At 46.7% G+C, this 27,693-nt stretch overlaps 10 protein-coding genes across 10 annotated transcripts; 1 reads left to right on the plus strand and 9 right to left on the minus strand.

The window, feature by feature from the left end:
• Window positions 1-194: 194 nt before the first annotated feature.
• CLUP02_04437 (sodium symporter family protein) lies at window positions 195-2,817 on the minus strand (the record flags this gene model as incomplete). The annotated part of the gene is made up of 12 exons (XM_049283449.1): window positions 195-422; window positions 476-1,210; window positions 1,262-1,460; window positions 1,513-1,630; window positions 1,681-1,914; window positions 1,974-2,063; window positions 2,117-2,197; window positions 2,253-2,359; window positions 2,410-2,483; window positions 2,535-2,637; window positions 2,695-2,730; window positions 2,783-2,817. The coding sequence occupies 12 exons, from the start codon at window positions 2,815-2,817 to the stop codon at window positions 195-197; spliced, it is 2,040 nt and encodes a 679-aa protein (XP_049140592.1).
• A 1,018-nt stretch (window positions 2,818-3,835) lies between these two features.
• Window positions 3,836-5,374, minus strand: CLUP02_04438 (uncharacterized protein; the record flags this gene model as incomplete). The annotated part of the gene is made up of 1 exon (XM_049283450.1): window positions 3,836-5,374. One exon carries the CDS (start codon window positions 5,372-5,374, stop codon window positions 3,836-3,838), a length of 1,539 nt encoding a protein of 512 aa, XP_049140593.1.
• An 803-nt stretch (window positions 5,375-6,177) lies between these two features.
• CLUP02_04439 (uncharacterized protein) lies at window positions 6,178-6,999 on the minus strand (the record flags this gene model as incomplete). The annotated part of the gene is made up of 3 exons (XM_049283451.1): window positions 6,178-6,536; window positions 6,606-6,673; window positions 6,917-6,999. The coding sequence occupies 3 exons, from the start codon at window positions 6,997-6,999 to the stop codon at window positions 6,178-6,180; spliced, it is 510 nt and encodes a 169-aa protein (XP_049140594.1).
• A 2,557-nt stretch (window positions 7,000-9,556) lies between these two features.
• On the minus strand, window positions 9,557-10,840 carry CLUP02_04440 (uncharacterized protein; the record flags this gene model as incomplete). The annotated part of the gene is made up of 1 exon (XM_049283452.1): window positions 9,557-10,840. The coding sequence occupies one exon, from the start codon at window positions 10,838-10,840 to the stop codon at window positions 9,557-9,559; it is 1,284 nt and encodes a 427-aa protein (XP_049140595.1).
• An 818-nt stretch (window positions 10,841-11,658) lies between these two features.
• On the minus strand, window positions 11,659-13,383 carry CLUP02_04441 (NCS1 nucleoside transporter; the record flags this gene model as incomplete). The annotated part of the gene is made up of 4 exons (XM_049283453.1): window positions 11,659-12,349; window positions 12,399-12,803; window positions 12,899-13,066; window positions 13,133-13,383. 4 exons carry the CDS (start codon window positions 13,381-13,383, stop codon window positions 11,659-11,661), a joined length of 1,515 nt encoding a protein of 504 aa, XP_049140596.1.
• A 578-nt stretch (window positions 13,384-13,961) lies between these two features.
• Window positions 13,962-14,084, minus strand: CLUP02_04442 (uncharacterized protein; the record flags this gene model as incomplete). The annotated part of the gene is made up of 1 exon (XM_049283454.1): window positions 13,962-14,084. One exon carries the CDS (start codon window positions 14,082-14,084, stop codon window positions 13,962-13,964), a length of 123 nt encoding a protein of 40 aa, XP_049140597.1.
• Window positions 14,085-15,068: 984 nt separating this feature from the next.
• Window positions 15,069-18,303, minus strand: CLUP02_04443 (feruloyl esterase B; the record flags this gene model as incomplete). The annotated part of the gene is made up of 8 exons (XM_049283455.1): window positions 15,069-15,690; window positions 15,747-15,882; window positions 15,963-16,193; window positions 16,484-16,520; window positions 16,982-17,106; window positions 17,229-17,893; window positions 18,150-18,213; window positions 18,282-18,303. 8 exons carry the CDS (start codon window positions 18,301-18,303, stop codon window positions 15,069-15,071), a joined length of 1,902 nt encoding a protein of 633 aa, XP_049140598.1.
• A 942-nt stretch (window positions 18,304-19,245) lies between these two features.
• On the minus strand, window positions 19,246-20,994 carry CLUP02_04444 (dimeric dihydrodiol dehydrogenase; the record flags this gene model as incomplete). The annotated part of the gene is made up of 5 exons (XM_049283456.1): window positions 19,246-19,354; window positions 19,616-20,669; window positions 20,730-20,804; window positions 20,861-20,916; window positions 20,981-20,994. 5 exons carry the CDS (start codon window positions 20,992-20,994, stop codon window positions 19,246-19,248), a joined length of 1,308 nt encoding a protein of 435 aa, XP_049140599.1.
• A 246-nt stretch (window positions 20,995-21,240) lies between these two features.
• Window positions 21,241-22,385, plus strand: CLUP02_04445 (oxidoreductase; the record flags this gene model as incomplete). The annotated part of the gene is made up of 2 exons (XM_049283457.1): window positions 21,241-21,573; window positions 21,633-22,385. The coding sequence occupies 2 exons, from the start codon at window positions 21,241-21,243 to the stop codon at window positions 22,383-22,385; spliced, it is 1,086 nt and encodes a 361-aa protein (XP_049140600.1).
• A 175-nt stretch (window positions 22,386-22,560) lies between these two features.
• On the minus strand, window positions 22,561-23,754 carry CLUP02_04446 (FAD binding domain-containing protein; the record flags this gene model as incomplete). The annotated part of the gene is made up of 2 exons (XM_049283458.1): window positions 22,561-23,411; window positions 23,658-23,754. 2 exons carry the CDS (start codon window positions 23,752-23,754, stop codon window positions 22,561-22,563), a joined length of 948 nt encoding a protein of 315 aa, XP_049140601.1.
• Window positions 23,755-27,693: the final 3,939 nt, after the last annotated feature.

Raw genomic sequence — 27,693 nt, forward strand, 5'->3', positions numbered from 1 at the left:
AATACTGGAATCCGAGAGTATGCGGAAATGAATAGACCAACAGCATTTTCTCAGCATCGGAGCATGTGGCTCCGAACGAGACTTTTTAGAACAGGATACTAGGTAGTGCGCAGATCATGTCTGGACAGCATTTATATGTGACATACTTGAAGTACTACTTGAACCTGAGTTACGAAGATCGACTAAAGAACACTTTATGCCTTGGACGTTGCCTTCTCCGTGAGCTCCGGTGGGGTACTTGAGCCAGGCGACATGCCCTCACTGACGGGCTTTCCCTTGCCTCTCAGGCCGAAGAGGTCCTTGATCATCATGCGAGTAGTTCGCACAATCGTGCTCCGAGATTCGAAGATCGGCAAGAAGACAACCATGACAACAGAGGCGAATAGCCAAGTGATTCCTACAACGACCCAGCCGGTGAAGAACTGCGACACGGTATTAGTACAGCAGTCTATTTGGATAGTGAACAAGCACTCACAGATTTTCCAAATACATAGCCAGTGCCATATAACGGCATCGGCCACAGAATGAGCAGAACGAGTGTCACACCAACAGTCAGCCAGCGAGCAGTCTTGGCTGCTTTTTCGAGCTTGACCTGCTCGTCAGGATCACTCTGCAGTGCCCTCGCCCTCTCTTCGGGAGGGTTTTCAACATCCATATGAGCAGCGTCAACGAGCTCATGATCGTCCGCTTGTCGGATGTTGAGCATACTCTGCCAGTCGTACTGCTGGGGCTTGAAAGGTGGGATAAAAGTCAAAAGTGGGATGATGACAATTGGTGAAAGGAGCGATGTCAAGTTTCCGGCTAACATCGGCTCGTTTGCACCGGTGTTCGTAACACTCAATTCGCCGTACTTAATCTTCGTTGTGACGAGCCATGCCGTCATCGAAAGGGCGAATCCGATGATTGGACTGAAGGTGGCGGCGGCCCAAGACTGTCCATCCCAGAGAAGAGTGAGAGCAGCTGGCAAGACGGCGGAAGAAATGATGACACCCATCATGAGGTACAAGTAACCCATGGAGATACCTACGTAGTTGAGGCCAGTTGCGAACCCAGCCATGACAAGAGCAAAGACGCCCATGCCGATGTAGTTGATCCGCATAAGCTGCTTGCCGGTAGCGTTGGTGTTGAAGTAGGTCTTGTAGATATCGTAGGTGCAGATGGACGACACAGAGATGAGCTCAGACGAGTAAGTGCTCATGATAGCCATGAACTACTAGAAGTTAGCAACCTAGATGGCCTCGAGCTTGTAAGAACTACTCACGGCTAGTATGAGAGTTGCAACCGCTCCACCCTTTCCAAGCAGAGCTACGGCGGCGGTGGGTAGCACCAATCCAGCATCAACGTCCGCAGCGGCTAGACGGTTCGGGTATGTCGGCCATATATCGTACTTTTCTAGGGCGAGACCGGCGAGACCCATAGTTGTCGCTGTGAGCCAAGGAACGGCAAACCAACTGATTCCGCTGGAGTGGTGTCAGAACACAAGAATCTCATAACTTTTCGCAAGGGCCTTACCCCATGACATAACCCGGAAGGGCATCAATCGGACTTGCTGCAATTGCCTTGTTGTAGTAACCATTGTCCAAAAACACTGTACCGAAGTTGCCGCAGAGATTGATGATGAAGAACTCAACTATGTGACTGTGAGTGGAGTCGTATCAAAACTCGAACTTAAGAACTCACTTCCTCCTTGGGAGCGCATTGTCAAGTAGCTGCCTCCAGAGTTTCCTGTCAAGGGGCGCTCAACTGCAAGTTCAGTTAGGATTTCCCACACTCGCCCGGGGGAGCCTAGGAGATGATTTGTTGAGTAGACTGTGAAAGCAAAGATGAAGATGATGATGAGGATGACTAGGCCGTTGATGTAGTCTGTGATAAAGGTTGCTTTGATTCCGCCGAAAAGGGTGTAAACAACCACACCTGTCCAACAGTCAGAACGGCGACTCAAAGCTTCGGATATTCTGACATTAGGTGCTTACCGATCGGAAACAAGAATACGGAAGCTGCTACGGGGGCGCCAGTCAAGTTCTGTATAACCGCAGATCCACCAGTGAGGAGCATCGCCGTCACTAAACGAGAACTTAGTATGATGATGACCAGAGCGATGAGGGTCGAGACCTACCTAGGACATTGCAGAAGCAACAGAAAACGATATACACGCCGTGTGTGACCGGGCCATATCGAGCTTTCACGACTTCTAGGACTGGGAGAGCCAGGTTAGTCAAGACTCACGAGGCCATTGCCTAGCAAAGCCTCACATGTGTGCGCATTGGGAGCACGTCTCTTCAGCTCAATAGCGAGCGTGGCAAACAGGATGATTTGGACAGTGGCCCCAGAGGCATACCATACGGGCCCTGAAACACCGCTTGATGAAGTCAGCTTCACTAGTAGACAAAAGGTTATCACAGAGCTCACTATTTATAGGCCACGGCTGTGCTTTGCAGCAGAGTCGCGGCCCATGTCCAAGTTGAAAGGACCGATGAGGCGACCTAGCAAGAATCAGCGCTGAAAGTTGTCGTATGAGACTGATCGATAGTTACCAATCCCGATTTTAGTGACCGCCCAGCTGCCGTAAACATCTCGGATGTCTGAAGCTCATAGTTGTATCTTTTGAGTGCCCAAGTGATGATGATCATGAACACGCTGTGAGTTGAATCAGCACTTGGGCCTGACGCCCAGGACTGGGAAAATGTAACATACGCAAAAAGAACACCCAGTCCAGTCATGAGTCCATAGCTGGATATTGTTAGCGTTCAAAACTCCGTAACTATGTCGGAAGGAAACCGACCCCCATCCTTGGTGCAGAACTGGTGTCGAGTCCATGGTTTCTATCGAGAAGAAGATTCCTATTGGCTGCTGAATTGTGTTTGGTATAACTTTAACACCAGACCCGTTCCCAGCAGTTCAGGGCGATGCCTGGATCAGTGGGGGAGTCGATAGAAATATGTCAGAGCAAAAGCGCTCCGTCTGCTTTGCTAGCCGTTTGTCAATGGCCGCCGGGCTTTTATCACTTTTATCAGTAACCCGTGCTTTTGACGTATGCTAGATGCTAATCAAATCTGCTACTCCCCGAGGCCAGTCACTACAAATCCCCGAGAAGCTGATAAAGGCTCTCAGCCAAGAACGTCTGTTCCGGTACATCGGAGCGGAATGGTTAATCGAGCGATAAGGCCATTGGAATGGGATAGACTAGGTATACGAAGTCCCAAAGTACAAGTTTTCTCCGTCGTCGCGCATGTATGAGTAATGCGCCGCCGGATCTTGGCGTGGAGGAGCGGGATCCGCATAGTGAGGAACAGTTTTCTTTGTATTTTCTGTCGTAATTCAATGTGGCCGGCGGGCATGTTTGCTCTCAAGGTTTCTAACGTGTCCCGCCGTTATCACCCGATCGGTCCTGGGGTTCACAAGTACTATGGGACGCGGAAGGCTTGTTAGTCGCTTAAGTGATAAAATGCTCCTGCCCAGGAGCGCCGAGATGCCGAGAAGACGATGTTGGGGGTTTCAGTGGTTCGGATGGGGCGAGCCAAGGTCTTAGTACTTCTTGGAAGTCGAGTTGTTATCACCCTCCAATCAAGGGAACCTGGAACTGGAGATAAGGTTGCGAATAGTCATCGGAAATATTGGTTTCTGGCAAAGCAAAATGATCTATCCGGGCAGTATTGTTTGGCTATTATTCAAGCAGTAATCTACTTAGGCAGCTGGGCGCCCACGAGCCACCGAGCAATTGCCCACAGTCGCAACTGCAACTGCCCGCGGTGGCCAAACAGTATCGGCTAAGCTAACTAATTGCACCGAAATATCTCGCTCCCAGATCTCTGCGAGCCTGACGTCACACATTTCTTTAGCCTTGGCAGAAACCCTCGAAGAACAGGTCTTCCTGATTTGCGTCTGGATCCCAATCGTCTTCAAACTCATCACCGTATCTCTCGCGACCAATGTTGTGGAACAGCTGTTTTAACGTCTCATCCGCCTCCCAATTGCCGGTTCTCCACTCAAAGAGCCGAACGTCTTCATCATCTGACCCCACAGAGCCTGAGTCCTCGTCAACATCTGGTGCCGTGTACCCAATTCCCCAACCGAGTGATTTCTGGCTATTCATCATGTCGAATTTTTTGTTATATGAGAACTTGGATGAGACGTGATCTCCCAGGTACCACCAGATTGGTGACCATATCATTGCTTCTTTCAAGCGAGGCATCTTGGCCGCTGACTTGGCGAACGCGGCGAGCAGCGGGTACAGTGTGTCTGGATTGGGATTGAGGCGCCATCCTGATGGTCTGCAAGGAGCGTGGCCGAGTATGATGGTATCGCTGTCAGCGGAATTGCCTTGGGTGGCATATTCCACACCTTCAACAGGGTATCCCTGCACATCCTTGCCTTCTCCACGGGGTCCTATGAAATACCAGGATCCGGATGGGGTTGCTGGGTGGAATTTGACCTCTAGAGACTCCAGATTGGGCCAGACTGAACCATTCTCATCCTCGGGCCAGAAAAAGGAATGGTCAATAATGGCACTAAGTCGAAGTTGGGTGAGGTTTTGGCAAAGAAGTCTAAGACTTGAGCTAAAGGAGTCCGACGACCCTGAGAGGATAAGTTTCGGCATCGCAGCATCGTGATCGAGAAGTTGATGCGCCTTCCGGCTCTGGAATTTCAACTCAGCTTTCCTTGTCTGAAGAGACATGTTTTTAGCGGCCCTCGCAAAATCCTCTCGCCCATGGAAGCGGACCAGATCGATTTCAGCATCACAGTTGTGTTCGTCGAAGAGCTCGGCATTTATGCTCGTAATGCCTGGGAGTTTGAGTGAGAGATCCAGCGCGGCTCTGAGATCGAATCTGCTGAAATAATTCGACTGCCGTTGAGTCGGATTAGGTCCCAGGTAAAGAGAGCCGATAGATGTGAGCGTCGGTAGCCTGTTTGGGTCAAGAAGCCGTATGAACCATGCTTCTGGTATCCTAATCTCCGTCTCACGCGTCTCAGGACTAGTGATTGCAAGATCAATCGTGCCTTGCGGGCCATCATGCTCTTCGAGGCTCTGAAGGCAATCAAAGAGCTGATGGATCTGACTGGAAAGATACTCCGCGTTGCGCTTCGCTTCTGCGGCGTTGTCTGCTGTTGATCGTATCCTGTTTGGCAGCCGTTGGGGCAGCAAAACCAGCTTATACTCCAGCTTCCGCAACCAGCAGAAGCGCGCACCGCGAAACTTTTCCTCAAATTCACAGAGATCACGCACTCGCAGAGTGCAGTCTGTGAAGCCGTCAGAATACTTCTCCGCCGCGGTGCGAAGCTTAGGCGATAGAAGTAATAGGTTCTTGAGATCGGGTCGGTGCAAGTTCGATGCGATCTGGTCGATGACTTCCTGGGGGAGGATCTCCATAGCCATACTCAAATTTCGATGCTCAACTGTCTTCGTGAGATTCTGAGAACTTGTCTTGGAAGGTGCAGTAAAAGTTGGGAGGATCACGAAGATGATAGAAATGAAGCCATTGACGTCGTACAGCCAATGGCAAAAGGCTTATCCGCATCCGGTGATGCTTTGCTCGCGGGGGTGGCATTGCCGGACAGAGACAAACACATACGAGCTTACTCAGCCGTGGCTTGCCCAGGTCGTTCGGAAATCCGTCACATTGATGCATTAGGTAAGGTGATGTACTGGAGGAACGCAAACTGCCAGCGCTAGAGTTTAGGGGTTATCGCTAAGGACTCTTCTATCCAGAACTCTGTTCTCTCACTGATCTCAAGTTGTAAACGAATATTCGGTCACCCTCAGTAGTCAGACAATAAATGGTAGTCTGAACATATCGTGCAGTCGCGTATTCAGAGATTGCCCGTCGGCATCCTGCCAAGAGCCAAGGCGCCGGCGGGCTCTCCAACCCTACGATTCCACTCCGCTGGCGACGATCTCAAGGGGGTAATCATAATTACCAATGATGAAGCTTCCCTTCAGATCCCATATCACTCGGTCTTCTATGCCCATGGCAGTCCATCTTCAAATCTTGGTTCTATGGAAACTTCAGAAGCAATACATTTGCCGGACCGGGAGGGTGTAACATCACTCCCTTGTCCGGCGGCGATGTGACGGCCCCACTTCGACCGGCACTCAGGCTGGCCCCCGGGACAAGGTATTTCTATTCCCCCGCGCCTTCAATGTAGCCCAAAATGCGCATCTATGTTGACTCTTTAAAATCAACGTCCACGAGATTGACCATCTAGTTCGTATTGGACCGTAACTTCTTGAGTTCTCATGATGATGTGCTTCTGGCTATCGGAATCATCATCCAGCTGAACCCAGGTGTCGTGAGGGCCACTTTGGCAGTTCGAAACTGTCAAGCCTCGCCCGCTGAGGTTATTCATTCTGACACCGTTGCTTCCAGCCTGCATTCCAGATATAGCATTCAGACCATTCGACCCTGTGTTGTTGCAAGACCCCTTGCTGGACTTATCTAGCCAGAACTTGAGCAGTCGCCTCAAAGACGGCAGCGAGCCGGCAATGATACCGATGCCACATTCGAGAATCGACCACAAAACAATATTTGCAATGTTATCTGGAGAACATCTGATCAGCCACGGGGATGAAAAGAAAGAGACAAGCTACAAAATGAGCGAACACTTACGCAAGTAATTCTCGACTTGGTTATAGTATTGCAAGTACGGCAGTCGGACTATCGTAGCGGCGCTTGCACTGGAGTAACATAATAGTTAGCAATCGTAGAAAATTCATTATTGAACTGCACAAAAAACCCACATCGCACCTAGCGCAAGTACAGCGCAAACAGAAACTTTTACTCTCGACTTCATCTGTAAGCCCCACACAACAACTGTCGGGACGATTACGCAGGTCCAGTCGGTTACAATTGCTAGGACCGAGATCATGTAGCTAATTGTGGTAATAATATTCTGAGGTGCACACTGTCCGTCCACTGACTTATCCCAAGTGTACTCCATTGGGCGGCATACTGCAACCACGGCAATGAAGCCGACGGTGGTGCTGAGTCCTGATGCAATCATGACGGCCCAAAGAATGGTTCGGTATCTTCTTCGATTCGTGATGCGGAATACAGTTAAGCAGATACTGGCTTTGATGAATGGAAGGCTCCATGCGTAAGTAATCTGGAAAAAGACAAGCCACTGTTCGACATTGGGGTTAGTCTGCTAACTCGAATACGGGGTTGTAGAACAAGGAATGAAGACTTAAGGTACTTTGATACCGGCTACCATATTCCATTCTTGCAGATGAGCATCTGTTGTTCCCATTCCTGCATATACCGCAATGGAGGTGAAGACGCAGCATGCCAGGTAAATCGCCTATTGTCAAATAGTCAGTGGCAGAAAGTAAAGCAAGATCGTACAAAATACTCACCACGCCAATGCCCATGAGGTAGTCATCTTTACCTGTTGCCCGCGTCTTGTGTCGTGCCCACAGTCGTAGGATGAATACAACAAAAGATATGGATCCCAGGCAAATTGTAATTCCCAGGGTCGCCATCCCTAGGAGATCTGGTTTAGTGATCCAATTCACCTCCATCTCGTCGAAAGGCTTCGCCGCCATTTTGAGAGCTGAACTCGAAAGATTGATGACCCTTGAGTTTCAATAGGCTGTTTCAAGGTTCTTCAGCAGAGCATAGCCCTTCTGCTTGACGTCGTGCAGCGATCCAAGATATTGACGAAAAAAGTGCTGTCTGTGGCCGGATGCTTGATGATATGGTCTTGAAGAATGTTTGACTGAAGAACAGATTCTTCAGATCCCCTGCCATCTACCGAGCGATCAAAACTCACAAAGATCAACTACTTCTACAAACATTGAATATCCTGCAATAGAGAGACACAGGAGATTTGTGTTGGGACATTGATTGAACCATGTCCATCGATAGACAATCGTCATGGTCCACTTACATTTCAACTTTCGGGCGTTCATTTGACCCCCTGAATTGCAAGCCCCTGATCGTCGAGACTTATAATTCCGATATGATTTCGTTGCCACACAAATCGTTTTGCGGTGGTCTTGGAAACCCAGGATCGGGATTTGATGGAGCGGTTCTATGGGTTGTTTGCGTACAAAAGTTCCTGCCATCCATGTTCAAAGTAAATCTCACGATGCCATCCTTTATGGATATGAGCGTCCCAGACACCCTGCACTAGCCTCCAACAATCACTGTGCAACTGCTTGTGCCTGCTAAGTGGGTGACAAATTAGATCACCAGTCAGCAAATGATTATAACACTTACAACCTATTTATTCTACTATTAGTTAACTTCTATATAATTACTAGAGAATACTCTTCAAGAAGTAGAAAGTGAAAAATAGTAGGAAAAGAGCTAGGGTTCATAGAGCGGCAAACGATTATGTCACCCACTTGCCTGCTTCGAGGAGTGGAACTGCGACAGCAGAATGATTGTCCAGGGACTGGATGTTGGAAGACGATGCCTGCGAAGAGCTGTGGATCTGTTTGGTGGAGATGTGCTTCCTTGGCTGTTGGAACGACGCAGTATGGATGCCTGTCGCATGACCCGGCTTCTGTCTTTTAGAATCGACTCTCTCCGCCCGGCTAAGTGACTCAGCTACAGGATGGACCACTATCATCGATCGAAGCAAACACTGAGCTTCGATATTCGTAGAGTGGACCTTCCTGTAAGCGATACTCACACCATCATGTGACTGAGCACATGCCGTTATCATAAGCTCAAACACACTCAATACGTCTGGTAGATATAGCTTGGTAGAAATTTCTAGGCCTGAAATTGCTATTCATCAAACTCATGCTGAGTAGTTCAGTAGCCTCATGGACCTCGTGGCTCTTAGCCAGTTGAGGGCGAGAACAGTCAGGGTCCTGATTGCTAAACATTGTCCCCCAACGCTCGCCTGCACCGCTCGTATTTCAATGTTAGCGAGATTCACAATACGGAGATTATGGATCTGAGATCTGCTCGGCATCCCTCTTTGAAGAAACTCTGCCGATGCAGTATCGTTCCAACCGGAGTTGGATTCCCATTACCAACAGTGACAATCTGGCAAACAAGAACCCTGCCGGCTGCAATGTTCTCTACTAGGGCCCCAGGACTAGCTTGCATCATCGATGGAAAGGCCTTGAAACTCGGCTATTACGTGTCAAATGGACGATTTTCTGTTGGAAGCTCGTGAGGCAGCAAGAGACATACAAGAGTAAACCAACGGAGATAGTGGAGACCGTGCCGTCCAGGGGGCTTTCGGGATGAGCAAAAAAGTTCCACAGTGCACAAGGACGACACAACGGCGGCTTCTCTCTGATGAAGACGTGGGGCTACGGCAGGGTTCATTTTTGCTCTTCGAGACTCCAACAACGGGTTCAAGAATAGGATAACCAGGGTAAATGTTGAGGCTGGGTGAAATACCGCCTCCATAGATGCTGGTCAAATGGCCAGGCAGGTGGGCGAATTCGATCACACAGATGAGAGACTGGACGGAGTGGTCGTTTAGCGACACGAAGGGATAGGTCATTAGTTGACATGGGCACTTGGATGATATTCATCAGAATCTACAGACAAGCTAAGATACAGGTGTTGAGGTCGCTATCAAGGCGCGCAAGTGCTCACTCGTGACCGGCGCGTAATGTTCCAACGCAATCATCCTTCCTTGTCACAAAGATACCCTCCCGGACTTCGCCCTCAATCCCACCAAGAGCACCCGTAGTGTAGAACCCAAGTAGACGCTTGTGGCGGTCAGACAACTTAGCCTCGACATCCTTGCGCAGTGACAGGAAGTTGTTTTCCTGCTGGCGAATGAAGGACCGCATGAAGAAGATCAGAATGACCGGACGCTCGCCAGACTCCTCACGGTTGGGGCCAGTAGCATGCCACAGCCGACTGTCAAACACCAAGGCAGTGCCAGAAGGCCCTTCGGCGGCGACAGTGCCATCGACAGTGAACAGGTCATCAGGGGCAATTTGACCAAGGTGAGACGCAGGGAACACGCGGGTGCCGCCGTTCTTCTCCGTAATGTCCCCGAGATACCACATGATGTTGAGGCCGAAAGCGAGCTCACGCACAGGCGGTTGAATGGCAACTTGATCTGTGTGAAGTTGCATGGGAACGTTTCCGGGGCGGGCAATGTTGGCGCTGTAACTATGGATAAGAGCATGCTCGCCGAGGAACCAGGGAACAATCTCATCGATGAGAGGGTGGTTCAGAAGATCGAGGAACTCCTCTCCCTTGTTGATCAGAGTCCAGATGCGCTGGTTTGGGGCGTTTGGGCCACCGTCCGCGGCGGAAACGCCAGCCTTGCGCTCGCCAGCAGCTTGTTCCTGGGTTCCCTTCCTCAAGATAGAAACTTGCTCAGGAGTCAGGGCGTTCTTGACGAGACCGTAACCAAACTCTTTGATATCCCGCTTGACTTGGTCGATATCCTCTGTTGGCCGAGGAAGACGGGCAAAGGCGCCAGGAACGACCTTCTTGGGCGGTACGGGAGGGTTGGGAGTGAGGAGGTCGGCGAACTTGATGGCCACGGGGACATTGCCCTGCGGCATTGAAGCCTCGTGGAAGAAGGCGTCCTTGAACAGGCCATATCGAGGCTCGAGCTTGCCCTCGTAGAACTGAGAGATGTACTCGGGCTTGATTGTGACTTTTGTATCTGGCTTATCGGAGCAAGAGTCGAGGAATCTCGCCTCAGATGAACGAGCATCCACAAAGATTGGGGCACGATCTCCGAATGTCAAGGAGACGAGTGCGTTCAGTTGGGCGAGCAGCGGGAGCTTTTCCTTGATGATCTCATGAGCACGGCTGACGTCGGCCTCAACCTTTTCGCTGAGCTTGCTGTAAGACTGGTTGCTGAAGTCCAACCCAGGGGTGAAGGTCTTTCCAGGTGCGATACCAGCCATCGTGAGGAGGTGAGGAGGGAGGAGGGAGGAGGGAGGAGGGAGATTGAAGATTGCTTCAAGGGATGTAGCCAAGTAAATCTAGAAGAGAACTGGGAGCGTTGCGGTTTGAAGAGATACGAAAGCAGTACTTCCCTTTCATTATATACGCCAGCTTACGGCGAGCTGCCGGCACCTAGGACTGTCAACAAGATGATCAAAGGGGTTTCCCAAGTCGGCGCCTGTGCCGCCAGGTGGATAATTCTTATTGAACAGCATCTTCGGGGAAGAGCTGCAACGAAACCCTGCAGTGAGACGATCCGTAAGCTCCAGTACCTGGTGGAGTCGTTCGAGTGAGGGGTCCTTGACTATTCCTTGTCTCTTGTTGGTTGTCGCAAACTAAACCTGACCCTAGTCCGAAGGGTTCTGCATGCAACATCAAGGCTGTGGAACCATCGAAAGGGACATCCTCATGGATATTATATCCTTCGTCAAAGGAGGTGTTTGCTGCCATTCAGCCGCTTGAGCGGTTGATAAGATCCGAGGTACCGCGGGAGATTATGGAAGCATTTTTCTTGATGGGGATGGATGGCGAAGCTTGATTGGCAAGTTATGCTAATGCAAGATCGCGGTATTGGCTTGTTTCTCAATGTACAAATTTGTACCGTTTATGACAGGATGATGAGGCGCCGGAGAAGAGCATCGAAAGTGGTGCAACACACACGGAGTAGCCAAATGAATGCCGTGACCTGAACGTGATTGGCATTGATCACAGATCTCCTCCACCTCCTCGAGCTAGTGAAAATCATTTCTATACTGTCTTTCATAACCATCACAACCCATTACCGTCCCGCGTAGTGCTTCTCGGCGTAACGCAGAGGCACATACAAGACAGCGCTCAAGAAGAATGCAATCTCGAAGCCAATGTCTCCTGTCGAGACCGCGATGGGACCCGTAAACCAGACCTGGGCAATACAAGGAACGACGAGACCAAAGCTCAACACAGCTGCGCCGATAGCAGCAATACCCAGGGGCAGCTTGGAGGGCACGTCCCACACCGCAACCTCATAGAGCTTGGAGTCACCGCGCCTAAAGACAAAGTGCTCGGTGACCACGATTCCGACGAAGGACGCAGACCAGTAGCCGATGAGGGCAATGAAGTTCTCGAGACTCAAAAAGAAGTCGTGTGCTGCCTTGACCGCGATCGGAATGATAATGGCGGTCACGATAACGGAGAAAATGTACCGCGGCAGGCGGAACGACGGGATGAGGGTCTGGAAGTTCAGCGTAATTGCGTACATGGTGCCGGAAATGTTTGCCAACAGCGTGAATGCAAGGACGACAAGAATGAATTTGCCGAATCCGCCGGCTGGGGAGAGCATGGCTCCAAGAACGCCGCCGACCAAGGTGCTATCGAAGCCGATTTGCCACTCGGGGATGTTGCTCATAGCACCACCGATAGCCGCGCCGAGAGTCATAAGCAAGATCGTGGGCACAACCAACCCCAAGTAGCTGTAGGCAAAGATGCGGTGTCTGATGAAAAGTCAGTCTTGAGATCATCTCTGTAAGCACATTTACTTACGAGGCCGTCCGGCCAGTAGGGTCAAAGTATGTTGTCAGATCAGATGCGATGCAGGCCCATGGGATCATGTACGAAGCGATGACACCACCGAAGCTAAGGACTCCCGCAGCCGTTGCCGGCTCAAAGGGGGCTTGCTTTTGCAGCTGCTGTCCGCCACATCCAACCGCGATGATAATGGCTACGAGAGCTGGCATCCATGCGTACCCCTCATAGAAGTGCAGCACGTTGAAGCCACAGAAAGAGATCAGCAGAGCCGCGATGCCGATCAAGACGATGCCAACGGAAGTCGAAAGGTCGCCTTCGGACACTGCTGAAAGGCACTGCCCACCAACGACACAAATGATGACGCAGAAGCCGGTGAGGGTAGCGAGGTTGAGCACGACAGGGATGTATACGAAGTAGTATCTAGGAAGGCGTCAGTTGAGACGCTTGAGTTGGCCACGGGCAACCCGAGATCATGAGGTAGGTCCGCCCTTTCGACCGGGGTATTATCAACTTACCCAAAACTAAACCGAGCTTGAATCATCTGTCGCATGCCAGTCTTCGGGCCCAACGTCGACAAGAATGCTGGTGCCAGCGTTGACAGCAAATTGAAGAAGAGAATGACGAGCGCCGAATCTCGGAGGCCAAGGCCGAAAGAGACCGGGCCCAGCATGCCGAACGTGATACTGAGTGGCAAACGTCAGCCTGTGTGCACGAGGACCATATGAAATTTGAAGAGCCAGAAAACTTACGCCAAAATGTTGGTGTTGATAGAGCACCAGATCGTGAAAGCATTGAAGTACTTGGTGTTCGTCCGAACTTCTCTTGGGATAGGCTCGATGCCGCCTTCTTCGACCCGCCCAGCCATCAACACTCTCCGCACCAGACCTTTGCTGCTCCGGCCTGTAGCCGAAGCTGCTTGTGCATCTGCACCAAGGTTCTCTGTCGTTGCCTGCTTTTCATCGCCGCGCCGGTCACGCTGGCTCTCCAAGTTGTCTGCCATTTTGATGTCTTTGCCGGAGGTTGCAAAGCTACAACTCAATGTCGGACTGAGGCAAACAGAGGGTGCACCAAACAGTCATGTAAATGTTTCGACTGATGATGACTCGATGCCGATAAGTAAAGTAAGATAATGAAAATTTGTTGCGGAAGTCCGTGCGTTGCGTACAAATTACGCCCAAATTCGCCTTAGTTGGCGAATTATTGACTAATGAAGTCTCCATAAGCCCATTGTTTTGGCCGGATTTGGCTTACTGGATTGGATGCTTCTTTGATCCTGACAAGGGATCGATTCCCGGCCCGGTCAAGCGGGATGTTGACCGGATCGGCTTTTGTGACATGTGCACGTCTGGCTGAACCAAGATGGAATCTACTTATCCGGATCAACTTCTATAATTGTTCAGCTTACTATGTGACTTATTACTGGAATTCCTGGTTGGCATGAAACAAATACATATAGGGTCGACCTGGGACAGTTGCACCGTTATCACATGTGAATCTTTGGCCCTGGTCCCTCATCGAGTCCATAAGAGCTGATACGATGTCATTCTCTCACTCCTGAATATGCACGCAGCTAGATTTTCAACTACACACATTTCCAGCTATCCGGGAGTTTTGGGTCCATACCCTCGCCCCGGTAGGTATTTCGCAACGGGTATCTGCAATGTCGCCGTTGGAAGTCCACACCCGAACCAACACTGTCATTGACAAACTTGGTTCCTGTTATGGTGTCCGGGGCGATTCCACTCTCAGCCCAGTCTACTATGGCGGCCAGGACATTGTATGTCCTATTGAATGGGAGACTATCGCTGATGACGGCCGAGTTTCCACCGCTGCTTCCTTGGCCAATCAACCAGGCACCGGGTCCTGTCGTGCAATGGTACAGGCCCGAAACACGGAAGAACCGTGTAAAGTGATCCATTCCAGTGTGGTTCAGATGCATGCTTTTTGCCAAGCGGTCATAGAAAATGGGAGTGTGAAAGCTTGTAATCTGCTGATCCTGTTGGCCGTGGTACATCAACAACTTTCCTCCCCTCCTCTTGAATGCCGACAAGTCCCGTGGGTACGTCTTGATGTTGCCGGGGTTCCGCTTTTGAGCAAAGATGCCGTCCTTTTTGAGTGTTTGTTTGTTTGTTTGTTTGTCTTATTTTACGCCGTGCTGTCCTCAAGTGAGGCAAAAGGCGACTATACCGCGCTAGAATTATATAACCGCATATAGTACCCCGTAGAATCTATATAATACCCTTTTATAAGATAGTATAATATATAATCTAAGATTTAACCCTTTTACTTATATATAGCCCCCCGTAATATCTTATGACCTAGAGTGACTATGCTTAGCGAGGTTCGAGTACTGCGCTAGTAATATAAAGGATAAGCTAAGTAGTATTTTATATATCTATAAAAAGACCCTCGTTATGCCGTAATAGGTATTACCGCCCAAGGTAGGAGGTCGTGTTCTTCCGGAAAGTTAAGGAAGATAATATATAGTTATGAGATAGGGTAAGTAAAGATATAATATAATATGATATAATATGATATGAGTGAGTACTATTAAGAACTCGCATTATAGTACGATAGTACCGCGAGTAAACGTAGGCTTCGCAGGGCCGTCGGGGCATGTAGCCTATTATGTGTCCCGTTCGAACGAGCCGCACCAACGTGCTCGCCCTGCAAGATCAATGTCCGCTAGTCCTTTTCGAGTGTGTAAGTAGCCGGGTCCCAATTCGGGTCATTGTAAATCGCATAGCGGAACCAATTCTGGGATAGAGCAAATGGGCTTCCACTGTACAGCCCGTCTGCGGTGATGATTTCGCTGCCGGGATTCATGGCTGGCCAGAAAAGCTTGCCGTCCGTGTAGTTGGTTGGGCTGAAGATCTTTCTCACGATCTCGACTTGTGCGCCAGTGAGGCATTTGGAGTCGCCGCTGTCTGGCTTGCACAGGAGAGTTCCAGGTTCGAAGTGACAGAGGGTGGGGTCCTCTATAATGCCGTCTTGGACACCATCGATAGTGTCGCACTGCTTAAGCACTTCATCATGGATCGTCGTCCTCCAGGTGGCCGGAGCAATGAAATCCTTGGAGCCAACAGAACCAGTCAGAGGGTAGAAGCTGGCTCGCCAGGAGTAGAGGTTGTTGAAGTCCACTGCCGGTGCACCTGCGACGATACCATCGAAGTCTTCGGGAAACATGTCCGCGGCTTGCACGCCTTGCCGTCCTCCAAGAGAACAACCTAAGAAGTATGACCCCGTCATCTTCTCCTTGTAGAGAGACTTGAGAAGACTCTTCCCAGCGAGAACGCCCGTGTGAATCCTGGTAGGCATGTCAGTCGGTTTGTAGATTGGAAAGTCGAAGCTGGGATAACTCACGCTCTGTACGAAAAGTCAATGACAACATCATCATTGTTGAGGAACTGTACACCGGTCGTTCCAGCATGCCCGTTATTCGTGCCAACAGCAGCAAAGCCATGAGCAGTAGCATACGCAAGGTCCTCAGTGTGAACGCCTATCGCATTTCTCATTGTTAGTACGTGCTCAGCTTAAACGCCACTACTCCATGTCAGTGTCCCAGACTCAACTACTTACACCCATCGAGCCCTCCACCAGCGACCGCTACCATGCGCCCATTCCATTTCTCGGGTAGCCACACTTCAGCGACAATCTGTGATCTACTAGAAGTTGTAATATTCATGGCGACACGACAAAGGTTAGTGCGGACCACCTGGCTTCCGCGACCGCATGATGGATCTTGTTCTGGAAAAGTGAGGTTGGCGCCGGTCTCCACATAACTGATCTCCTGAGCAGTCGAGTTGACCACTGTAGTCTGAGGAGTAAGAGCCAGGCAGTCACTCCGAAAAGTCGCTTTCGAAGGCGTAGCCAACGCCAGCAAAACGGCAAGGACTAGAGAAACTGCCGCGAACATCTTTAACAAAGCGAATCCCGACAGGCTGGGTATCTGTCCCGGAGCCATCAATGGGCTCCCGATCTCATCTTATGTTTTCTGGTTGGGGGGACACGGCAGACAGGGAAACCAAACAGACTGTTACCCCGCATACATGTAGTGATAAATATCGCCCCCGGGCCTCTCTAGTCCACATGTAGCTTACACGACCCCGGTGATACAAGGATCAGCCAGGGCTTTGTCTGTGATGTAACAACAATAAGATTAGCGCTTGGCTAGCTTGGATACCTTACTTTGCGGGAAGGATGAATCCGAAGCTCTGTACTCCGTACTGAAATTCTTTTGCTCTCGAATCTCCGATAGCAGATTCCGTTGAAAATGTGCAGACTGCAAAAGCAGCGTGGTTTGATGTCTGCTTTAGAAGTTTTGGCCGATATGATTGTCAAGTCACGTTGCTATTCGACTGGTCGATAACAGCAAACACCCCAAGTCACAATTCGTCAAGGACCATTGCCGGTGATCTCTCCGCAGTCCCTGATGAGTGGAGTCCGATCCTGCCGTTCTTGCCGGCCCCGCCCCGACAACCAGGCTCGGCAACTGGTATTCGGTCATAAATATTCCGGCGTATCAAATGCCGAGTGGTCTTAAATCAAGATGGCGCTTGAGGTAGGCAAGTGATGGAATTTGGATTCGGAAATCCTACGGCGCGTTCCTCAGTCACCAAAAGCCCCATTCGCCTCGTTCCGTACACCCTCCAGGTTTCGGTACCTCTGTGGCCGGCCTTCTTATGGGCTTGGTCCTGATGGGAAGATTGCTGCGACCAGATGTCTAGCAGTGGATCATAAATCTACCTCATAGCACAGCTGCGACTTGTCCGTGCTGATTGGCAGCCCCAAGCAACTTTTCGACAGCTTTATCTATCTCGTAATGGTACATCCAAGTACTCTTACTCTCAGCTGCCCTTCGCACTCGCTCTTCAATCTCCTCATTGACGGGAAGATTCTCCGAAAGCAGTGTAGTGTTCATCGCACCAAAATCATCAAGAACCTTGTACAAGTCGCGATAATGGGGTGACCTGATCTGATCATACAACTCTAGAGCTGCAGACAAGTCCCCACCGTTGTTCCAGTGCCAGTCAACGCTTTGCGTCAAGGCATAGACATCCTCCAAAGCAAATCCGGCTCCAGCGCCAAAGGCGCCCGATAGAGGGTGAGATGCGTCTCCAATCAAGGCAATAGCCTCCTCGTGGACGACGCTTTCCAGTCGCGGCCCCGAGAAAAGTGCAAATTCCTGTGTCTCGCCCTGAGCAGCAAGTTGGATGACTTTGCGGACAGGCTCGCAAAATTCGTCGTACTCTGAGGCGATGGTGGAAAAGTCAAAAGGCCGACCCCAGCTCACGTGTTCCTGACCTTCAATCGGCCGGCGGATGCGTGCAGTGACCTCGAAGTCATCTCCGCCAAGAGGACACGTAAACACGTACTTTCCACCAGTGTTCTGCCAGAATACGGGAGACTTTGGGATACCCTCGATCTTCTCGGCTGTAGGCTTGTGAATGATGGTCCGATAGGCAGATTGGCCATTGTACTTAATCTTGTGCTCAGGAAAAGCGTAGGATCTCACAAACTTCGTGTTATTAGTTTCTGTTGTCTCTCCAGTGGTATCGTGACGGGGTTGAGCCTTACCGAACGAATGCCATCTGCTCCAACTAGTAGGTCAACTTCATCGCTGAAGCCATCTTCAAAACGGATTGCAATTCTACCAGTCGACAACTTCGTGATATCGACGAGCTTTTTAGAAGTTTTGATTCGATTTTGGTCAACTTCTTTGAGCAAAGCAGCCTGCAATTTAGCTCGAACCATGCGGCAGCTTACTTGCTGCGGCGGAGTATCTTTGGGATGATGGTGTTGTTCCAGAAGCTTTCCGGTTCTTCCGTTCCTGTGGGGGAGAGTCGGTATTAGTAAGTCTCATGATCTTCCCTATTTACAACACAAAATGTCGCCTACCTTGACTGTCCGCTGGTTCCATCAGGAGATCTGAAGAAATCCAAAGGATCAATGTTTCTGGCTGCCCCGTTCAACTCCAAGAGCCTCCAGGTATGTCTTTGTAGGCTAATACCGCCGCCAGTTTCACTGATTTGCGACTTCTTTTCGTAAAGAGACCAGTCAACATAGTTCAACTTTCCGAACTCAATCGCGGCACCCAACCCTCCGGGCCCGCCACCAATGATGGCAACTTTCAGAGGACTTGGCCCGCTATGATTCTTGACAGCCATCGTGATAATAAATTGGTGGGAGCGTATGTTGACAAAGGAGCCGACCGGTTGTGTTGATGAATGATTTTGTTACTAGATGACTTGGCAATCTTCCATCGGAAGCTCTGAGATAGCGATATGGATTGCGCGGCATTTTATGGTTCGGAGTCAAGGTATGCATCGCCCAATCGTTGGAGTTCATCAGGCCATCTTGATGTATGGCGCCATCCAAGGAACAGATTGGCAATCCCGGCCCGCGCCGATAACGAACATCACACCCGCGCGCAAGTTACTAATTGATACAAGTGGATCACCTTCACACAAACAACAAGATGCATGAGTGAATATAGCCCTATCTGTTGTTCAAGTGAGCCAAGATTCGATTCCAAGTTGCATTCAAGAGTGTCTTGGCAAAGGCTTGTTGATTTTTTAAAGCATCGCGCAATTTCATTTCTGGTAGGATTACTTAGTTAAAGTCCAGGACAAGAAAAGCTCCTGGCGATCAGAAAAACCGTGCAGTATGATTAACTCGAATGAACACAATTCTTCCTTAATCGACGCTTAGGTCATCAACTCATCAAGGAAGTGGTTTAGTTATTGACAACCTCGGGTGAGCCTGAAAACAGAGTCTTCATCGGCGATCTCGAGGAAAAAGTCAATTCTTATCCTTACAAAAAGTCCAAGTGCCCCATGATATAGGTAGGGAAACACACAATCTAGTTGTCTGTGTTCTTAGTTGAGAGAAGAGACCAAGTATAACAGTCTTCTAGTTGCAAATGCTCCTTCAGGCGATCTGCCGAAAATGAGGATATAGGCCCAGCTAGCCTCACAGAATGAGCATTGAAGAGACAACGAACAAAAGAGTAAGAGACTACCAGGAAATTGAACACATATGTAAGTGGGTACGCCAGGTGCGTACTTAGTAACTACCAGACTCCATTCCCCTCGAATCACAATGCTTCCACGTCAGCAAAAAGCTTAGTACTGCTTGCTGCGCAATAAATGGGATAATCCAGCTACCCTCAAATACAAATCTTTGTTGCTTGCTATCTATTCTACGGTTGAGTTTAAGAAAACACCCCTCACTCCTCGTCTTGAGGATACAACGTCCCACCCTGTCGTCGGATTTCGTCCATCATCTCCATGACACGGATAGTCTCTGCCCAAGGCATCACGTCACTCTCCAACTTCCCGGCCAGCACATCCAACGCAGCGTTGTCGGCTTCCCAGTAATACCCTCGTCCGACTGGCTTGTATTCAAATGTCTTGATTGCGTTCCTTTCGATGATGCCCTTGACCTGGTCTCTCAAGAATGTGGAGTACAAAGTGAAAGAGTCTGGGTCAGATGGGACGGTGCCATGTACCTCAATCGTGCCTTTGGTTCCTTGAATGCGTGCCAACACATCTGGGTTTCCAGTTGCCATTGTCGTTGAAGTGACAACACCCTGTCTACCCGTAGAGGGATAGTGGAGGATGACACTGGTAGTCACCTCAACAGAACCATCGTGCGACTGTGAAGCTAGGATCTTGGGCTTCTCAGAAGAACCAGGAGTTCCTGCGTCCAAGCCTAGGATAGCCCACGTCAGAGTGTAGATCCCCAAATCTAATAGCGACCCTGCACCAAGGTGAGGTTGCTTATAACGCGAGCTGTCTGGGAGGTTCGGGATGTCTAGCCCGAGACCGAACTCAGAGTAGACGCGGAAAACTTCGCCAATGACCTTGTCTTTGTGAAGCATGCGTTGCAGATCTTGGACCAGAGGTCGGTGGCGGAGCCACATGGCTTCAGCAACGTAGACTCCCTTTGCCTTGGCACGCGCAAAGACCTCCTTTGCCTCACGAGTGTTTATCGTGAAAGCCTTCTCGCAAAGAATGGGTTTGCCTGCTTCGATGGCATCCAGGCAGTTTTGCTTGTGGAAAGCGTGCGGGGTGCCAATGTAGACGATATCCACATTGGGGTCGGCATAAACTTCCCCGTACGATCCATAAATAGCCGGTTGACTATTCGGGCAATATTGCTTCGAGAAGTCTTGCCCTTTCTGGACGGATGAACTCCCAATTGCTTGGACAATGTGCTTGACTTTTGCATCTGATCGTGAGACCAAGAGGTCTTCGACGAACCAGGAGGAGATCATCCCGGTAGCTGTACTAGTCAGTCAGTAGTGTGCTTTTCCCCGAATTCAGCATGCGGGGAATGCTTTACCAACAATGCCCCAGCGAATCGCTGTTAATTCCGACATTTCAAAAGTGTGTTTAGCTGAACTGGATACTTGAATGGCTGAATTGAGTGGTAGTGGGTATGAGAAGAGGCGTACAGGGACAACACTCGATCACGAGCCGCTGTATCCAAAGTTCCAAACGGAATTGCAAGCCCGAGGACATTCTTCCACCTTTTATACACACGTTCTCACTGTGAACGCTCGATGACATCGGCGTTCGGGATTCACCTGTGACGTCGCGTCAGCCATTATTGAGCGTCATATTACCAATACGGTGTAAAATCGCCGGGGTTGCCCTCATTCGCTAGAAGCAGTAATAATCTTCCGCTCTCCATATTCACAAGTATAACCTCTCGTAACATCGCCAACAAAAGTCACAACACCATCATTACGACCACAAGCGAGCCAATCCGTCTATTCACAGCGACGTCCCCAAAAATTTGTTCATGAAACTGAATTCAGATTACTTAATTGTATCTCGAAGAATTTAACAACATGACCTCTTCACCCAAGATCCTCAATGTGGGTGTTGTTGGCATCGGACGTATGGGGCAGAAGCATGCCCTCAATATTCTGAACCTAGTCCCGCGAGCCAGACTTCTATGCGCCTGCTCTCCTGCTCAAGCTGATCTCGACTGGGCCGAACAGCATCTTCAGCCGCATGGTGTCAAGACTTATCCCACTTTCGAAGAGATGATGGAGACGCCAGGGCTTGAGGCTGTCATCATCTCCTCTATTACCGAGCTACATTTCTCACAGACACTGGCTGCGTTCGATAAGGGGATTCATGTTCTATGCGAGAAACCTATCTGCAAGTCTATCTCAGAGGTACCTTACGTTGTCATTATTGTCTCCTTCTCCATTTGTGCTGACGCTTTCTCATCTAGCTTGAGACCCTCTGCGAGCATGTGGAAGCAAAGCCAGAGACTAAAGCCATGGTCGCGTTCGCCCGCCGTTTTGACGACAGCTACCAGGATGCGCACGACAAAGTCAAATCAGGTGCCATTGACAAGCCATTCGTTTTCAGATCTCATGGATGTGAAAAGCTTGACCAGAGCCCGTTCTTCCATCAGTACCTCAGGGACTCTGGTGGCATCTACTTTGACTGTGCCATTCACGAAATTGACCTGTCACTGATGTTCTTGGGCGAGGATTCCGTCCCCAAATCTGTCTCTGCCATTGGAACAACCTCCTTCTTCCCAGATCTTGAAAAGACTGGCGATGCGGACAACGCGATCGGGGTGTGCGAGTTCTGGGACGGAAAGATGGCTCACTTCTACCACTCGAGAAGCTCATCGCACGGTTATGACAGCGTCACTGAGATATTCGGTACGACAGGCAAATTGACAGTCAATGCTATGCCGCGAAAGAATCGAGTAGAGATTTGCGACACTGATGGCTATGTCAAGATTGAACCGACGAACTCTTGGTACGATAGATTCATCTCGGCATTCGTTGCGGAAGCGAATGCGTTCGTTGATGCTATTTTGGACGACAAGCCACTGCCAATCCCACTCAGATCGGCTCTTACGTCACTTAGGATCGCCTCAGGCCTACAGGAAAGCTTGAGAACCGGTCAGAAGCTCTTCTTTGACCGACAAGGTCAGTTGACGGGCCCGAATGCAAGTGCCCAGCTGTAGAGCGACACCTATTACTAAATCAACGCCTAAGTCCATCTGGTAACTGGCAAGTGATGACAATAAAACTTCTGAAAGCCCTCAAACGAGATCTTTTCGCCAAATCCATGTGCCCACATCATAATACTACTTTCTTAAATCATACGGCAGGTTGTGATAGTCCCGATGCCGTAAGCCCTCATACATCCTTAGGCCTAAATCCTCCCGGCACGCTGTACTGAAAGAACTGTCCGGGATCATACTTCTCCGCAACTCTTTTCAGGAACCGAATGTTTTCTTCACCATACGTCGCCAATGGTCTCTGATCTTGATCCGCGTAGTTGAGATATAGGTAGGTGATCAGTTGGCCAGTAGCTATAGCATAAGCCTCGATGTCTGCAGTCGCTTCTTTCAGCCTCTGTCTCGATAGCCCAACACTTTTCATGTTAGGTAAAATTCCTTGGATGCTGAGAACGATAGAGTTCTTCTTGTGGATTTCGTTAAGACCAAGAACATTGCCGCCGTAGTTTGAGGCCAGGGTCGGAAACGGCGTTAGGAGGTAGACGATTCTGAAGTCGTCGCCATCCTGGACCTGGTCCTGAATATCTTCAATAACGGCGTCGAATGATGATAGTATCTTGCAGCCCATGCCAAGTTTGTTGTGAAAAGTCAGAGTGCTCCAAACCTGGTACTCGCCACTCGGCGATGTGATTTGGGCAGCAATGCTGGTCACTGGGAGGTTTGCCCGCACGTCGACCACGGGAGGCAGAACTTCAAGTCCCGCGAAAGCCGTTGAATTGGATTGCCCCTCGATGTTAGCAACAACGAAAGATATCCTCTTCCCACCACTTAGACACGCAGCAGCTGCGAACCCAGTATCTTCGGGGTGCCCGCTGGTGTTGCCATCAATTATCTCCACAAACTTCTGAACGATGGCATTCTTCTGTGCCCAAGGGAATACCATGACCCCGCCATAGAGGTTGCGATAGGGAAAGGTTTTGAGCACGAATTTGGCGACCAGGTCAAAGTTACACGCTCCGCCCTTGAGAGCTTTGAACAAGTCAGAATTTACGTGTTGACTAGCTCTGATAACATTGCCGCTGGCTAAAACGACCCGAAAAACATTTGGTAAGCGTCCACTACGCGTACTGCCCAAAGCAGGGGTGAGATATTTGGTTCTACCTCATACTCGGCCACATTATCTGCAGCGAAACCAACTTCGCCAGAAAACTAAGAAAAGTCTGTGATGAACCAATTAGGATCGCATACTGGTAGATTCGGAGTCTTATGACTTACCACCCCCCAGAAGAAGGCCGCTTACGCCAACTGTGTTCTCACGACCTCCCAGACTGATGAGCAGCGCCAACACGCAGTTGAAATCTTTGAGTCGCATGTTCTGAGATTCTATCTGGAGCGAATCTAGGGTCCTTTCGGCGTGTTGAATCAGTTAATTACGATGTGATATGTTCCCCGCATGGGAAGCTTGGTTTATGTACATCAAACCCAACGCTTCTCAGCCCGAGTTTATGTCGGCCAAGTACAGCCTGCATATGCTCGCAGCCAACATGTAAATTTTCTGCCAATAAAGGACTCTTCAGTCGATGAGGTGACCGGGAAGGGGCTTCCAATATTACTACGCCACCGAGCAACATATGGTTTAGGACAACCAGTGCCGCAGATTTGGGTAAGCGAGAGATACAGACAGGAATTTACTCTCTTCCGCAAGGAAAATTGAAAGCCTTCGCCTCAGTCTGCATGTAGGTTTTGAGAGAAATCCAATTTGGGCAACTTCCTCAACCCACGCAACTGCCTTGGCTGATGGATATCTTACTGACGATTTCAGACGACTTTCTGTTCAACAGCGATACCCAAAGCCCAACGGGGTGAAATAGGCAAGGTGTTGGAGGTCATGTGCCCGTGAAGAGCATGGAATCAATCAATAACTCGAGGTTTTCCGTCACCCTCGAGCTATTTAGGTGTAGCGTTGCATGATGACCGAGAAGCGTTCTACTTCTAGAAAGGTCTCAATGGGCTTTGAGAACCGACTAGGGTTTTACATGGGTATGCCTTATAACAAAGTGTTAGTATACACGTAGGCAGGTTAGACCTTTCGGTTGCGACTAGGTCAATAGGTTAGTATAGGTCTATTGCGTGTGTGTAGAAGGGGAAGATCGTGGGCAGGGCCCGCGATCCCTCTATAAGTATAAGTAGGTAGAAGGGTCCGTCTGCACGGGCCTAGACTGCCTACTTACTACCCCTACTTAACTACTTAATAAGGCCCTTTTTTATTTCGTAATCTAATATTAATAGTTTTTTATTTTTATAATAGAAAAGGGTAGAATAGGGGCTAGGTCCCCTTATTAGTGAGAACTAATAATAGAATCTACTATTAATCCCTTATTTAGAAATACTTAAAGCTATATACTAAAATTTTAGTATAGTTTTTATTATAATTATTTATATAGAAATTTTATTATCCCCTTTTTCTAATTATTTCTTAATCTTTTAATATATATAATTTATATATCTAAACTTTTTAGAAATTATTAAATTTAGTATAGTTAAAAAAGAGCTTTTTATTAATTTAATTACGCCCCGAATACGTGCGTTTTTTTCTAAGCCGAAGCCCGAGAGGCGTATATATTTATTAAACGACTTATTACTTATAGTATATTACTATTTTAATTACGTATTACTTATCCTTTTATTTTAATTATAATAATTTCTTTATTAATAAATTACTTAAGGGACTTGTTTAGTATATTCTTTATAAACCCGTTAGTTAGGTTATCGTTATTACTAATTTAATAGATTTTATAAAGCTTACGATATTCGTATAATTACTAAAGTATTATAATATTTATTATAAGGTACTTTTTTTTTATAATACTTAGTTTAACGAGGTATTTATATAATAAATATAAATTTATATAAATTATAATAGGGATTTTTAGAATATTAAGTTATTTAGTAATAAGGTTTAGGGTAGTTAAGATAGTATAAGCGACGTTAATACTTATAACTATTCTATAAACTTTTAATATTAATACGCTCTAAGTAATCCTTTTATTTTTTATAAAGTTATAGTAAATAATATTACTATTAATCGTAAAGTTCTTATTAGTTTACTTTTTATTTATAAAAATAATAATATAACTTAGCTATAAGGTATAATTAGTATTATTTATAAATAACTTATTTATAAAAACGAAGAGTTTAGCTATAGTTAGATTTAATAATACGAATATGAGCCCTTAGTTTAAATAATTTATTTACTATTTAATATAATAATGTAGTATAATATAGTTAGTAAATAACGGATTTACTTAGTATTAAGTAGTAAATAACGTATTAAAAGCTATTTTTAGTTAATAAATTAATATAATATAAGTACCTCGAGCTCGCTACTGAACGAATTATTATTTTATATTTAATACCGAGGGGTTAATTTATTTAAGCTTTTTATTTTAGTTCTTTTATCTAAGTATTATATTAATACTTTTAAGTAAGATAATTGTATTATTAAAAATAAGCGGCTTATTAGTTAATAATTATTATTTTAGTTTAGTTAGTAACTTAATACGCTTAAGCTCGGTTTTTTTTTTAGCTAAAAGTTTTATTTAATAGTTTAATTATGTTATTAGTTTATATTTTAATAATACTAAATAATTTGCTTTTTTTTATTAAGATTAGTAAGTATAGGTCGAACGTTGATATTATTATTTAGAGTATTTTTAAATAATATTTATTATATATTATTTATTAATAAGTATTAGATTTTGCGAGACTATATAGTAACTATATAATATATAAAATAGTGCCCTTAGAGTATAAGTAACGGATCTAAGCTAGTAATTAAGTAAAAACCTTATAATAAAGAGGTTAGCTCGATTATATATATATTTAAATAATATTTTATAACTAAACGACGTGCCCTTCCTAGATTAGGGTTAGGGCTAGGGTAAGGATTAGACGTTAACTAGTCCTTTAGATTATTAATAATTATATAAGCATTTTTTTTTTATACTCTTATATAACTAAGTAAGATTTTTTAATAAAGTTAAGTCTTAGGTTTTTAATCTTATTAATAAATTAAGACTTAAATATTTTTATATTCTTATATTTAGGGCCGAGTTAAACGAATTTAATTATATTTTTTTTAACTAGTTTTAAAAGCTCTTTATTAATAGATTTTATAAAGGGTACTCCCGGTATAATAATAATAATACCCTTATTATAGAGTTTAATAACTAGCTTAAGATTTACTTTTTTTTTTAAATATAAAGTAAGTAGTAGTTATAAAAGTATTACCGTAGCTATACTATATTAATATTTTTCTAATCTTCCTCTTTTATAATAAAAAGTCGTCGTTAATTATTATAACGATTTTATTAAGGGCTTTATTAATAGTAGCGCTACTATTAGTTAGCTAATTAATTATAAGGATTAGTAAGTAGTTAACGTGCTCTATTACCGTAGCTAGTAGCTCGGGGTCGACCTCCTCTAAGTACTAGGGTTTAATTATAATAGTTTAAAAGCTTATTAAGCCATAAGGTAATTTTATTACGTAAGTAGTACTACTTATTAAAACGAGCTTAAATAGGCCTTTTTATCCCTTACTTTCTTATTAGATTTTAACGTTTAATTATAGTAATAGATTAATAATATAGGAGATATTTAGTTTATTTTAAGTAGCTAGTGCCTCGCTTATTTACTTATTAATATAAAGTTTACGGACTTTTTTTATTATTTTTTTAACTACCTTTATACGTTAAGTAATATTTAGTAATAGTAGAGAGTTATTAGAAGTATATAGAAAAGTTTTAAAAACGAGGAGTATAAGAACGAGGTTATTTAGGCTAATTATATTATTAACTACTTTAATTATAGCTTAAAGTATAGCCTCTATGCTTATTAATAAGTACTTATTTTAAATAATATCGTATGCTCTTTTAAGTACTACGTAGTATTTTTTAGTTTTATTAATATTATTATAAGCTTTAATAAGTATTTCTTTAACCTTAATAAATATAGATTTAGTAAAAGATTTAAACTTTACGATACTAAGTTCTTATTAACGTTTATAATAATTTAGTTTAGCGGGCCGAGGTAAACGTTAATTTAATATAACTAGAGAGCTTTTTATATATATTTTATAATTATGTTTATAAAGAACTTTACTACTTAGAAAGAAGTAGTAGTATTAATAACGTAAAGTACTAGTTAGTTAGTACTTTTATAATTTATTAGGTATATTACGTTAATTATAATTTCGTAGTTAAAATCGTAATTATTTTATAAAGTAAATTTAAATTAGCTAGGGGTAGTAGCG

The sequence above is a fragment of the Colletotrichum lupini genome, chromosome 2, assembly GCF_023278565.1.
Source record: "Colletotrichum lupini chromosome 2, complete sequence".
NCBI lineage: Eukaryota > Fungi > Ascomycota > Sordariomycetes > Glomerellales > Glomerellaceae > Colletotrichum > Colletotrichum lupini.